A 12575-nucleotide genomic window follows, 5' to 3' on the forward strand; every position below is an offset into this window, starting at 1 on the left:
CAGTGCGAAGGTGTCCCAGACGAGTCTCTGTTTTGTTGATGATTATAAAAACCTATTGACAGCAGCCAGACTTGCCTTTCGTTCTGTTCGCCACATCTGTTGATCTTATCCGCGTCAATGCCCAAAGCAAAACGAGCCCCAATCCAACACTTATCAATATGGTTTCACTCTACAGCTTTCACGGTCCATTCCGGTGCGATCGCCATGTACGAAGCCCTAACCCAGCTACCAGGCTCTTTCCAAGCCCGGCCTGGCGTACCTCCGTAAGTAGATCTTAAAAGTGCGTCCAAACCGTCTTGCCAGGAGCACTGCAGATTTGGCGACGACTAGAAGGTAACTTATGGTCTGAAGAATGAAGTTGTATCTGAACAGACATCAGTGACCTGGGATCGCAGAGATACCCGGCCCTTGCACCGATTCAGAGGGTATATTAATTTATGTAAAGGGACAAAGTATATCTAGGCTCTGAACAGTCGTTGTTTCCTGAGAAAGTCTTCTGGCCCCGTGACCTCAGCCCCTGATCAAGCCTTGCAGTTGTTGTGGCTCTCCAACATCTACGTTGGGCCTGTGACGTGCAGGGGAGTCTTTAGATACCGCTACTTACTTTCCACCTGGAAAGAATCGTCGTCGTTTAAAAGTCCTAGATTCATCCCTACCTCTCTGTGATAGTACCGTTTCCAGGCTTCGGCAAGACAGTAAACTTTGTAGTCAGGCCCTTCCAGCTGTTCGCATTTTGGGGGTTCGCAAACGGAACCAAGACTGCGAACCTCATCCTGGTGGTATCGTCAGTTAGCTCAGACCAACTTTACTGCGAAGCCTCTTCTTGTTTTGGGTTCGACCAGTGACGTCGGTCTTGAACTTACGTGTAATTGCCCGGCCCAACGGCACTGCCATCAGCAAACCGCCCAAACCACCAATAACTCGTCGTGAACCCGCCCGTCGTCAGGGCGTTCCTTGCGACGTCCGTCTCGGGCAGCGTGATCACGTCGCTCGCATTGTGGCGCGCCGGGTTGAAGCTGGAAGAGCTGCCGGCGCCAGCCCAGGAGGTGGCCGAGCCTATGTAGCTCCGGCGGCCGGGAACCGGCGGGTACTCCCAGTCTCGTTTTTCGTCAAAGGCAGACTCGTAGATCTGCGGCCGTCAGCAACTATTCGTTCCGTGTTCCTCCAGACTTGGCAAACGGAGACGGAAAGATGATGAATGAGACGTACATCCCAGCGGACTTCTCTCGTCCCCCACTTGATCTTCATGAAAATTTTGGGAAAGTCCTGCGCCGCGCTGCCGAGATCGAAAGTGAACCTGTCCCGATGTTAGTACGCCCCAATCAGACTCTGACAAAAACCCACGTCGTCTTGTTGCTGTAAGCAGTCGTCGACCTCAGCCACGGATAAGTCCCATGAAACGGGCTCTGCATCTGCTCCTTCAGATCGAACGCCAACCCTTGGAAAGGCACAGCGACGACCTCTCCATTGCTGCCTTTGATGAGAACGCGGCCACCGTAGGCTGGGAGAGCCGTCTGGTTGACGCCCTGGGGCCGCTCGAAAACGAATCTTGCCGAAATCAGTACTCTCTCCTGCATTTCGTCAAGCTGGGTGAAGCCTCGGGCATTCGACTCACTTTGCCTTCCTCTCCTCCCCGGGTCCCAACTCAAACTCGCCCGGTAGACCAATGTCGACGGAGATGTTTGCTGGGACTATCTCGGGGCGATATCGAATCCTCGGCGTCTCCGCCGGATCCCGTTCGTCGTACGGGTTGAGCAGCTCGACCCCGGCCCAGCTCTCCACCTCGAATCGGTACTTCACTCTCTCTTTGCCGGTGTTCCTCACCGCAACCCCCTGGTCAGCTCGGAAGTGCAGCGTGTCGTTCAACCCGAACCGCCGGAGCTCCAAGCTAGTGGCGTACTTGACGACCTTCTTCGCGTCGACGAGTCCTCCGCCAACCTGCTGCGACGGCGCCCTGAACGCCGAGTCCGCACCGCCACCGTACAACAGCCACGGCAGCGACGCCCCGGACGAGATGATGCGCATGGCGAGATCCTTTGCAAAGTCCTTGCCGTGCACACCCCTTCCGCCATGCTGGGAGATGTACAACGCCGCCACGCCCGCCACGTACGGCGTCGCCATGCTCGTGCCGCTCAGCAAGACAAACTGGTTGTCGTCGCCTCCCGGCCAGGTGCTGAACACGTCCGTGCCGGGCGCCGCAGTGTCGGGCTTGACCGAGAGATCGTACAGTCCGCCCCAGCTCGTGAAATACGACGGCTGGACCGTGTCCCCCGTGGAGTTCCTCCTGACCTCCGCACTCGCCACGCTGAGGACGTTCTCGCCCGAGCTGCCAGTGCTGGCATAGTAGGGCCCGCCGTTGCCCGAGTTCCCGGCGCCGATGGTGACAACGACGCCCTGCGCGGCGATCCGGCTCGCCACCACCGCCCAGGCGTTGTTCGCGAACCCGCCTCGGCCGCCGATGCTGGCCGTAATGACGTCCATCCCGTCGTCGTACGCCCGGAGGAACGCGTCGATAATGGTCGCCTGGTCGGTCCCATCGCCCGACCCAAAGACCTTGTACGCATACAGACTCGCCTTGGGCGCCACGCCCGTCCACCCCGACTCGGACTCCCCAGCCAAGATGCCCGCAACGTGAGTGCCGTGGCCCTGCTCATCAGCAGGATCCGCGTCAGGCTTCTTCGCCGCGCCAACCTTCCACCCGTCGCCGACGTGGTCCCAGCCGCCGACGACCTTGAACCCCGGGCCGAACCCTCCTCCGAGCGCGGCGTGCTTATACCATACGCCCGTGTCCACGATCCCGACCTTGACGCCCTGGCCGAGGATGCCTTCCTTATGGAGCTCGTCGACGCCCGTAGCCCAGTGCACGGCGTGCGCGTCAGCGGTGCCGGGGTCGACGCTGACTTGGCGTTTGACGGGGGCAATCAGCCTGGCCTTGCTGTTCGGCCAGACGCCCACGACGTCGGGGAGGACGCGGAGCGTGTCGAGGTTGTGGTTGTCTGTCTCGAGGCTTGCGCCCGAGAAGACGGCGGACTCGAAGGTCTTGAGCACCCTGATCCCCTTTTCGGATAGGAGCTCGTCACGCTTGGTCTTTGAGCGGACACCCTGGGTTGGTTAGCGGGGGCGGTTGCAAAGGGGGTGGGTGAGTGGTGCGCGACATACGCTGGCGAATTCGACAATGAATCGCTTCGCTTCGACCTCGACCTTGACTTGGTCTCCGGCATCGTCCTGCGCGGCGCCCCTGGCAATGAGCACCAGGGCGGGCAATAGCTGAGCGAAACGCATTATAAAACCCAGCTCAATTGACTGGCCTGGATCCGATCGTCATGGTGTCGGCCGCGAAGCAGCGAAGACTCTGATATATGACGATCAACGCACATCACACCTCCTCCTCATCGCGCAAGTCGCGGTCCCCGCCGTCGCAATCTAATGACCCGCAGCGTCGCGTGGACAAGGGCCAAATAGGCTCGTTCCTGCAGACGAGCCAACCTCGGACAGGTAGGTCGAAAGCGGCTTTGGGCCCCGGTCCGCCATTTCGGGATGAGCCAAGGCCGAGTTCTGTTGATAGCGGCAGTTAGGGTGTGCCACGGCCTCGTCGAGAATTGTGTCGTTTCTCATCAAGCTGGACAAACCGCAGGGACTCGTAGGAACCGAGGCTGGAGTGAATTTCTTCGCTGCTCGGCCACCTTCGTACGTGGAGAGAGGGTGACGAGCAACATAGTCGCATCCGCCAAGAGATCCACCGAGATGAGGACCTTGAATCTGCGCAAATGTGCTCTTGGGTCTTTCGGGTCTGAATCACGCCCGTCCGTGGAAGCATCTCCTCTGTGGTGCTCCACGGTCGCCTTGCCCCCATCTCATCTCATGACTTTTGATATGTCGGCGAACGGTACGATGAGAAAAGACGCTTTTGAAGTCAAGTTCGGCCATTCGGGCGAGCGATTGGTAGAGTGAGAGTGAGAGCCAGAGCCAGAGTCAGGGACTGTTGTGTCGATCCGACGATCATTAGCACAGCCGCAGCAGATGCGACCTTCTTTTCTGGGCCGCGTTGCGTTTGTGGCCCTTCAATGTTACCTCAGTCGACATGTGATAAGCGTCACTGTGTCACGATCACGGAGCTCCCAGTCACAATTGTAGTCAAATAATAAGAGTCTATATGCATCTAGGCCATCTCTCCGGGCCATCCCGCTCCCATGCTGAGCTCATGCATCATGCTTCGTGTCAACTACCCTTTGCTCGATGACGTCTCGCTCGGTGTTCATCGGCGTTCTTGCTGGAAGACCAAAACATGGAGAACAAATTACCAAACGGCTGGATAACAAAACCAAAACCAAAACAAACCAATGCCCGTTCTACCCATACTCCCGGCTGTACGATATCCCATTCCATCACAGCTTACTCTGCTTTGTGCCGAGTCACTTCTCCGACTCGGGGATGTGGCCCTCGACCGTGCTCAGGGCGGCGAGGTTGACCTGGCCAAAGTGCTCGTGGCTCTCGCCGCCAAGGCCGACGCCGACAAGCAGCGCGACGCACTCGACGACGTCCTCGGGCTCCAACAGGTGCCACCTGGCCAGCGTGACCTTGGTGCTGGCACCGACCGTGACGGTGAAGACGTGGTCGTTGTCGACCTCGGTGCCCGCCAGGCCGTTGAGGGCGCGGAACATGTCCTCGTCGGTGAAGTCGTCGCCCAGGCAGAGGACGAACTCGACGCGGCCCGGGTGCTTGTCGGAGGCGGGCGCCGAGTTGTACGTGTGGACGAGGCGCTTGGCGATCTCGCCCTTGTTGATAAAGGTCGGCCGGACCTCGAGGTTGGCCTTGCCCTCCATGACCTCGACATCCCACTTCTGGGCGACGGTCCCCTGGAGCTCCTTGTGGCACTCGCGCGCCATGTGCAGGCCCTGCTCGGGGTCGGCCAGTCGGTAGTGCCACGTCAGGGCGCATCGCTTGCGTTCGACAAAGGAGCCTGTCCAAAGGGTTAGCGCGTGCCCCGTCACTTTGCGTCAATGGCGAAACAGCAACAAAAACTAAAATAGAAAAAAACTTACCAGGGACCCGGTCGGTGAAGGACTGGAAGACGTCCATGACCTCGGCCTGCCAGCCCATGTCGAACTCGTCGGCGAGGTTGACCCACTCGTCGGAGCCGGGGTTCTTCATGAAGCTGCCGTGCTCGGCGCTGAAGCCCAGGCCGGCGATGTGGCCGAGGTGCTGCTGCAGAAACTCCTGGTCGCGGCCCGAGATGATCCAGACGGCGTTCCTCTCGTCGCTGGCGAGGGCCTTGAGGGTCTGCAGGACGCGCTCCGAGGGGACGGCGGCGCTGGGCTCGCGGACGATGGGGGTGAGGGTGCCGTCGTAGTCGAACATGAAGAGGCGCTTGCCGGCGTCGCGGTAGGTCTTGAGCATGAGGGCGCGGTCGAGCAGGGGCGTGGTGTGGACGTTCTTCTGGGTGCCGAGGACGTGGACGTGCTTGCGGACAAAGTGGTCGATCCAGCTCTGGACGTTGCGGGTGGTGACGTGGTTGTAGAGGCTCGTCTGCATGGCCATGCGCTTGTCGGGGGACATGGTGAGGGCGTTGTTGATCTCGACGGCGACGCCGCTCAGGTCCCAGGGGTTGATGTGGATGGCGTCCTTGAGGCTGCCGGCGGTGCCGCTGAACTCGGACAGGATGAGGGGGCCGTGGCCCTCGCGCTGGCAGATGACGTACTCCATGCTCGTCGTGTTCATGCCGTCGCGGACCGAGGTGATGAGGCCAATGTCGGCGGCGCGCAGCAGGGCGAAGTACTCGTCCTGGCTGAGGTACTGGGGGTAGTGCTGGACGGGGGAGAAGCCGAGGCTGCCGTACATGCCGTTGATGCGCATGACGAGCTCGTTGACGCGGGTGGCGATGCGGCTCTCGGGGTCGTCGTCCTTCTCCTCCTCGATGCTGGTGGGGGAGGTGACCTGGATCAGCACGACCTTTTCGCGCCAGTCGGGGTACATTTCGAGGAAGCGCTCAAAGGCCTGCAGCTTCTGGGCGACGCCGCGGACGGTGTCGAGGCGGTCGCGGCCGACAATGATCTTCTTGCCCTCGTACAGCTTCTTGAGGGCGTTGTACTTTTCGGTGACGGCGTCGGTCCAGGCGTACATCTCGCACTTGTCGGCGTTGATGCCGATGGGGAAGACGCCGACCTGGACGCGGGCGCCGTAGGCGTCGACGCCGCCGCTGTCCGAGGGGAAGCCGAGGATGCGGGTGCAGCAGCTGGCAAAGTGGCGCGAGTAGCTGTAGGACTGGAAGCCGACGAGGTTGGAGCCGAGTACGCCCTCGAGGACCTCCTTGCGGCGGGGCAGGCAGCGCAGGAACTCGGAGCTGGGGAAGGGCGAGTGCAGGAAGAAGGAGATGTTCATGTTGGGGACGCGCTGGCGCAGCATGCTGGGCAGCAGCATGAGGTAGTAGTCGTGGACGACGACGATGTCGCCGGGCTTGTAGAGCTCGATGATGCGGTTGGCAAACTTTTGGTTCATGCGGTAGTAGTCGGCCCACTGCAGGCGCTCCTTGCGGCCGTCGGTGGGCTCGTGCTGCTTGTAGTGGAAGAGGGTGTAGAGGTCGTGCTCGGCGTAGCGGCGCCACCGGCTCTGGTCCTTGAGGAGGATGCCCTCGTCCTGCTGCTCGTTGTCGTCGCAGAGCCAGACAGGCACCGTCTTGATGGTCTTGCTGTGGGCCAGCTGCGTCTCGAGGCGGGCCTGGTCCTCCTTGGGCAGCCAGAGGCCCTCGCTCGGCGGCGGCGTCGGCAGGCGGGCGTCGCCGTCAATGGGGATCGGGGCCGACAGCGTGTTGAGCGAGGAGAAGTGGACGGTGGTCGCGGGCGGGGTGCCGGGCGGCGAGAGGACATCCTGGGGGGTGTCGATCTCGCCGGTCCAGGCGACGACGGTGTGGTTCCAGGGCGTCTCGTCGGAGGAGAGGTAGGCGAAGGAGTCGAAGAGGGCGGACTGGCCGCGGCGGGGTTTCAATTCCTGGAGGGGTGCAATGATGTCAGCGCGGGGTTCATTTGGGGTTTCTGCGCTGTCGCGAGGGGGATGCGGGCACGCGACCGAGGGCCGCGCGATTGGGGAGGAAGAGTGCTAGAAGAGTGAGGGAGGAAGAGTGAAGGAGAGGGAGAGAAAGAGGGGGGGGGGGAGAGGTGCTCAAGACGGCATCACGTACCCAGTCGGAGCCCTTGCGGTACTTGAGCGAGTGCGGGATGTTGAAGGTGGCCGAGATGATGTTGCCGCTCAGCTGCAGATCGGGGTTCGCAGCGCGGATTTGCGACAGAGACTCGCGTCGACCCATGGCTGCGAGGGTCATGCGTTTGAGGATATCGCGGCCGGAGAGGGGCCCGGGGACTGGGGGAGGTTGCTATGTGCCTGCGACGAGGGGTCTTGGGCGGACGAGGCTTGCTGTTGTTGTTGTTGTTGTGATTGTGGTTGCGATTGTTGAGACGGTTGGGATTGGGACGAAGGCTGCGGATCCCGTCGACGGTCGGAAAGAGAGAAGTAGCTGGGGCCTTCGGCGCCTTGCGGGAAATAACTGGGCGACTGGGAGCGGGAGCTGTCGCCCGAGACGTACGTGTGCTGGTGAATTCCCGGCGTGACGGCGTCCGAGAGGGCGATGCTTCTGAGGACGGGGTTGGCGGGGTTGACGGGCGCAGGATTGACGGCGGTATGGCTGAGGTGCTTGGGGAGGTTTGGAGAAGAAACCCCGCGGCTCAGCTCGACGGGCCGATCTTTTTGTTGTTCCTGGTGGTGGTGCTGCTCCATGATGACTCGTGTTAATTCTCTGGCCGGGGATTTGCGGTAGAGTTTGGCTTAGCGGCGGTCGTAAGGACAGGGGAGAGGGGGGATGGACAGAGAGAGAGAGAGAGGGGGGGGAGTAATCAATGGGCAATCAGAAGAGGCTCCAGCAATGCAATGCGATGCGATGCACTGCAGGCAACTCGGATGTGAGGCCTTGATGAGTAAGGGGGAGGGAGACGGAGACGGAGACGGAGAGAGGGAGGGGAAGAGAGCTGAAAGACGAGTGTGCTGTTTTCAGGAGAGTCTTTCTGCTGTTGGTGGTGGTGGTGGCGGTGATATTGCTTTTGAGTTGAAGACGGAGGGAGGAAAGGAACCCCACGGACAGACGCCGCTTAGGAGATAAAAACACGGGGAACGAGAGAGGGATAGAGAGATGGAGATGAAGAGAACAGGGGCAACACGGTGATGCAGTCGGCGGTGGAAGGGGAAGAGAAAGAGACGAGCCCGGGGTAAAGAGGCAGAGAGAAGAAGACGGCTGATAGCAAACGAAGCCGTCGCAAAAGAGCAAGTCGAGGCCATGACATTTGACGGTGAGGTGAGTTCACAGTGACGGGGGGCCGGCCAGGGGGCCGGCCAGTCCAGGCCAGTCCAGTCCAATTCGAGTCCAAGTCCGGGATGCCGTGGCCGAGTCCAACACGGAGTAGACTACCATGTACATACATACATACATACATACACCGCACGCTCTACAGAGCACAGTACCACGACGCGGTCTCTCCAAAGACGAGGAGAAAGACGAGAGACGAGACGGGGTGACCAACACAGCATGGCCGAGTAGCCACGCCCCGGTGGGGAGTCGAGTTGAAGCCGTCCCAGTCGTCTTGGGATTCTGTAGCTCGTACGCACAACGCACATACAGTACATACATACGTATATACATACAAACGATGTAGCACTTTAGCTCCTGCCGTGCTGGTTGGCGTGTGGTGCGTGTGTTGTGGTACTAGTAATAGTACAGTAACATAGTTGTGATGCGATCCCCCACGCAGAGGGGGGTTGGGGGGCCCTGGTGTATCGTCCGAATGTGAAGGCGAATGTACCTCTTTGCCGACGCGCACGGCCAAGAGATACTTGCCAAAGTCAGGACGGTTTGCTCCTATCCTGCAGTCTTGGGCCCCGCGGGCCAGACTCCAGAGTCTCCAGAGTCTCCAGAGTCTCCAGAATTGCTGCAGCGCCGCAGCCCAGGAAGAGCGCCGTCAGGGATCGAGGGGGGCGGGCACTGAACTGACAGACCCAAGAACGGCCTGGCAGAAACCCACAGTCGCCGCACACGAGCTTGCTGATTGGGTTTCGCCGCCGGTTGCCAATGGTGGTTGTATTGCTTGGTCGTTGCTTGTACACCGTTGTCGCAGGGGGCTGTCTTTTCCCTCTTGTCTCCTCCGTCGGCTGCTGATGCGATGACAACAGGGGAAACGAGAGAAGAGAGCAGCAGCTGGACAGAGCGTTTGATACCGTAGGCCGTTGATTGGGCTCCCCACGCCGCCATCAGAGTCCGTGTCTCGGAGGAGGCGCAAGGGACCAGTCTCGATATGGTCTTGGGACAGAGTATCGGTAGTCCACGACAACCCCCCCCCCCCGAACACAGACGATTCGACTGACGGGGGGCCACATGTCACTCCCGCTGCCGCTGTCGTACCTGTCGTACCGTTTGCTTGGCCTAGGGCCAGAGACGCACTGATGCAAACCACCCCCAGTGCTATTTCGGTGCCGATGGTGGAGGGGCAGAGGGGGGGAACATGCTGGAACCTCTGAGCTCTGTCTCTGTCCGCTCCCCTCTCTCCTCCTCTTCTCTCTGCGTCTTCACGGCGGGGTTGGGTGACATGGGACTGCTGCGTATGGCCCAAGTCTCCGTCGAGCCCCGAGGAGGTATTCTCGGTGTATCCCACCACGACGTCCAGCCTATGGAGAGACTTATGACGCAGCCATTCCCACTTGGCTCGTTACATGTCCAAGACCTGTTCCAAGCTGAGGCTGCTCGGAACGATCCCCCCCTAGTTCGGACGGGATGGATTCTTCGACACGAGATTGGCCCAAGGTGAGGGGGGTGCCCCTGTTGATTGGCCCTGTCAGGCCCAAAAGATCCAATGGTCTGCCACCCAGGGCTGCTGGAGCTTGTCGACCTTCTCGACTGTTCCTCCTGGCCGGAGGTAGAACGCTGGGTGGTGCTGAGTGATGATGGGGTTTATCCTGGTTGATGCCGCTTCTCGTCCCTGTCCCTCTGTCTGCTCTCTGCTCTGTGCTCTGCCGTATGCTGTCGTCCGTGTCCCCTATGATGTCTTTGTGATGCAACTTGCGAGAACACAGCAAAGCAGCAAAAGCCCATCTCGAGAAAAGTGAGGGATTTGCGTGTGTTTTTCTTCTTCTTTTTTTTTTTTTTCGTTCTCTCTCTGCCTGTTCATCCTGTCTCGTCACAAACATCTCCGTCTCTATTCGATGCATGTAGGGAAAATGGGGAGAGGCTGGGGATCTGAATACGTAAAGCGGCCGACGAAAAGGCGAGATACCACTAATGACAAGAGACAACACCGAACAACGGCGAGGCAGCACGCAGAGGGGCTCGAGCAATGACCCCATCCCTCATTGACATGCCGCAACCACTCGCCGCCTATCGATGGCTGATGGGGGCTTTTGCACCAACAGCGTCCAGAACACCACTGGTGATCCGGCCTCACGGGTAAGCTGACGGCTAAGCAACCACCCGAGAGCCCAAACTAAGCATTTGCCATGGCGTCGTGGGCTGAACGGACACTATCCGTCTTCAGTCTCCGGCGCTGCGGTGCGGCCAAGTGACCGACTGAAGCCACCGTCTGATGGTGTCCGCCCTGCTGGGACTCATCTCGAATCCGCGCCGCCATCATCCCCGTCGAGAATCAGAAAGCCAAGGGCCAACACCGATGCAATGGTCGGTCGTACCTGTAAACTGCGGGAAAGGCCCGACCCACCTGACGTAATTCGAGGCAATTATCTGCCCCCTTTTCCTCCTTTCTCTCGATGGCACTTCCCGGTTGATGGTGTCCACTTCCCAACGACTTCCCCGGTTTTCCAGTGAGCTTTGAGGCTCTTGCTCAGACCTCGCAACGCTTGCGGGGATGGAGGCGTGTCGAACTCGTGGCCAACAGACCCTTGTGGCGTCTGCCTCTCTCTCTCTCTCTCTCTCTCTCTCTTTGTCTCTGGCGCGCGCGCGCGTTGTTCCGGCCTCGGGAAAGGGGGAGGGGAGGGCTTTCTTTGATAACCCGGCCGTTCGCGTTGCTGAAAAGACGGTGAGCGGACGTGATGCGGAACTAGGACGCCTTGAGCGACCAAGACGAACAATGAGTGGCTGGCGCTTGTCGCTGGGTGCTCACTCACCACCTTACTACCGCCGCCCGTTGCTGCTACTGCTGCAATGCGACTCGCCCTGCGCTGAGACTGGCCGATGCGTCGATCAAAAGAACGGAGGCTTCGATGAGTCGGTATATCTATCCATCATTGTCAGTCCACGTCGGACGTGAATAGCGAGCAATACCAGAGAACAAATCAAAGTGCACCTACTCTACGGCTACGGACAGAGGCTGCTGGCAAAATTTCAGGAGGAATGGACATCTAGATCTCGTTCTCCAAGCTGGAGGGGGATCAGAGCGTGGATGAGGGTTCCACCGCTCTTTTTAACAGCCACCCCGACCTCATCCAACCCAGCTCGACGTGACTTCGAACCGACAGACGGGGTGAGTGGTGGGCGGATGGCCGGCGAGGCATGCCCGTGCCTGATTCGATTCTCCGTTCCATCAGATGCACCAGCATGATATGAAGCACCACCACCACCACCACCACCACCACCACAGCAGCAGCAATCGCTTGGCCAACATTGGTCTCGACCACATCTGCATGCACTCTGCTCCGCGCTGTGGCTGCATCCTGCGACGCATCCTCGGTCTATTCCCTCTTCGCATGCATCGTCGCCGGTTGCTCATGCTGCGTTCGACTGGGAACGGGGGTTGCTGTTATGTCTCCGGCCAAGACTCCAACGCGCACCTTGTCATATCCATATCTCCAGCCAGCCAGACGCCGTGAGGTCTCACATTGTCCCATCAAGATCAGAGTTGGGATCGTCAGCGGCTCATGTGAATGTCCTCCGGCGTGTATCGACTTGCAAGTTTCCCATGGCACACAGACAGCAGTGTGAACGACAACGAGATGCCCCTCACCTGCCCCTCATCTGCCCCTCGCTTGGTGCTTCTCTCGCAGCATGTCCGGAAACTCACTCGCTCACCCAATGGTTCGATGACGGGCCATCCTCCGCGGCCCTTCAAGCTACGTGCGGCAGCACTTTCGCTCCCGCCTACGTGCGACAGGGACGGCTCGCAGACCAGACAGCATCCTACAAAGTCTAAGCTCGGCTCCCTGCTCTTCGTATCCACCAACCCCATGGGCACCGAGCATTGGTCTCGAGCCATTCTCGTCACCCCCATCGTGGCATATGCACCGGCCGCACCGCTTCAGGTCCCCCTCAGAATCCTCAGAATGGATTCCGACAGGCCCGCGTCCCTTTCCACTCTTAGCCCATCCCATCTCTTCATCCCACCATCTCTCCCGTCGGGCCTGGAATAGACCAACGCCATGGCCACACGGAGGGCCATCTTGTCAGATCTTTGCAGGTTTCCTTGTCGGAGCGAACCTGCACCTTCGACGTTGACGCTGGGCTGCCCGACGCGCTACACCACATCAGCCTGAACGGCTTGGCCATCCAACTGAGCCATTTTCTTTCATTGATGTGCTATCCCGCCATCGCGACC

At 59.8% G+C, this 12575-nt stretch overlaps 5 protein-coding genes across 5 annotated transcripts; 1 reads left to right on the forward strand and 4 right to left on the reverse strand.

Annotated features, from left to right (window-relative positions):
* Positions 1-652: 652 nt before the first annotated feature.
* ColSpa_10673 (uncharacterized protein) lies at positions 653-1577 on the reverse strand (the record flags this gene model as incomplete). The annotated part of the gene is made up of 4 exons (XM_049276885.1): positions 653-722; positions 864-1129; positions 1210-1297; positions 1345-1577. The coding sequence occupies 4 exons, from the start codon at positions 1575-1577 to the stop codon at positions 653-655; spliced, it is 657 nt and encodes a 218-aa protein (XP_049132842.1).
* Positions 1578-1611: 34 nt separating this feature from the next.
* Positions 1612-3282, reverse strand: ColSpa_10674 (subtilisin NAT; the record flags this gene model as incomplete). Its single annotated transcript, XM_049276886.1, has 2 exons — positions 1612-3102; positions 3160-3282. The coding sequence occupies 2 exons, from the start codon at positions 3280-3282 to the stop codon at positions 1612-1614; spliced, it is 1614 nt and encodes a 537-aa protein (XP_049132843.1).
* A 1058-nt stretch (positions 3283-4340) lies between these two features.
* Positions 4341-7104, forward strand: ColSpa_10675 (uncharacterized protein; the record flags this gene model as incomplete). Its single annotated transcript, XM_049276887.1, has 2 exons — positions 4341-4945; positions 5046-7104. 2 exons carry the CDS (start codon positions 4341-4343, stop codon positions 7102-7104), a joined length of 2664 nt encoding a protein of 887 aa, XP_049132844.1.
* ColSpa_10676 (tricarboxylate transport protein) lies at positions 4413-7300 on the reverse strand (the record flags this gene model as incomplete). Its single annotated transcript, XM_049276888.1, has 3 exons — positions 4413-4960; positions 5043-6984; positions 7175-7300. 3 exons carry the CDS (start codon positions 7298-7300, stop codon positions 4413-4415), a joined length of 2616 nt encoding a protein of 871 aa, XP_049132845.1.
* Positions 7301-7311: 11 nt separating this feature from the next.
* On the reverse strand, positions 7312-7767 carry ColSpa_10677 (uncharacterized protein; the record flags this gene model as incomplete). The annotated part of the gene is made up of 1 exon (XM_049276889.1): positions 7312-7767. The coding sequence occupies one exon, from the start codon at positions 7765-7767 to the stop codon at positions 7312-7314; it is 456 nt and encodes a 151-aa protein (XP_049132846.1).
* Between the last annotated feature and the right edge of the window lie 4808 nt (positions 7768-12575).

This window comes from Colletotrichum spaethianum (genome assembly GCF_022836535.1).
Source record: "Colletotrichum spaethianum MAFF 239500 DNA, contig37, whole genome shotgun sequence".
NCBI classification, from domain to species: Eukaryota; Fungi; Ascomycota; class Sordariomycetes; order Glomerellales; family Glomerellaceae; genus Colletotrichum; species Colletotrichum spaethianum.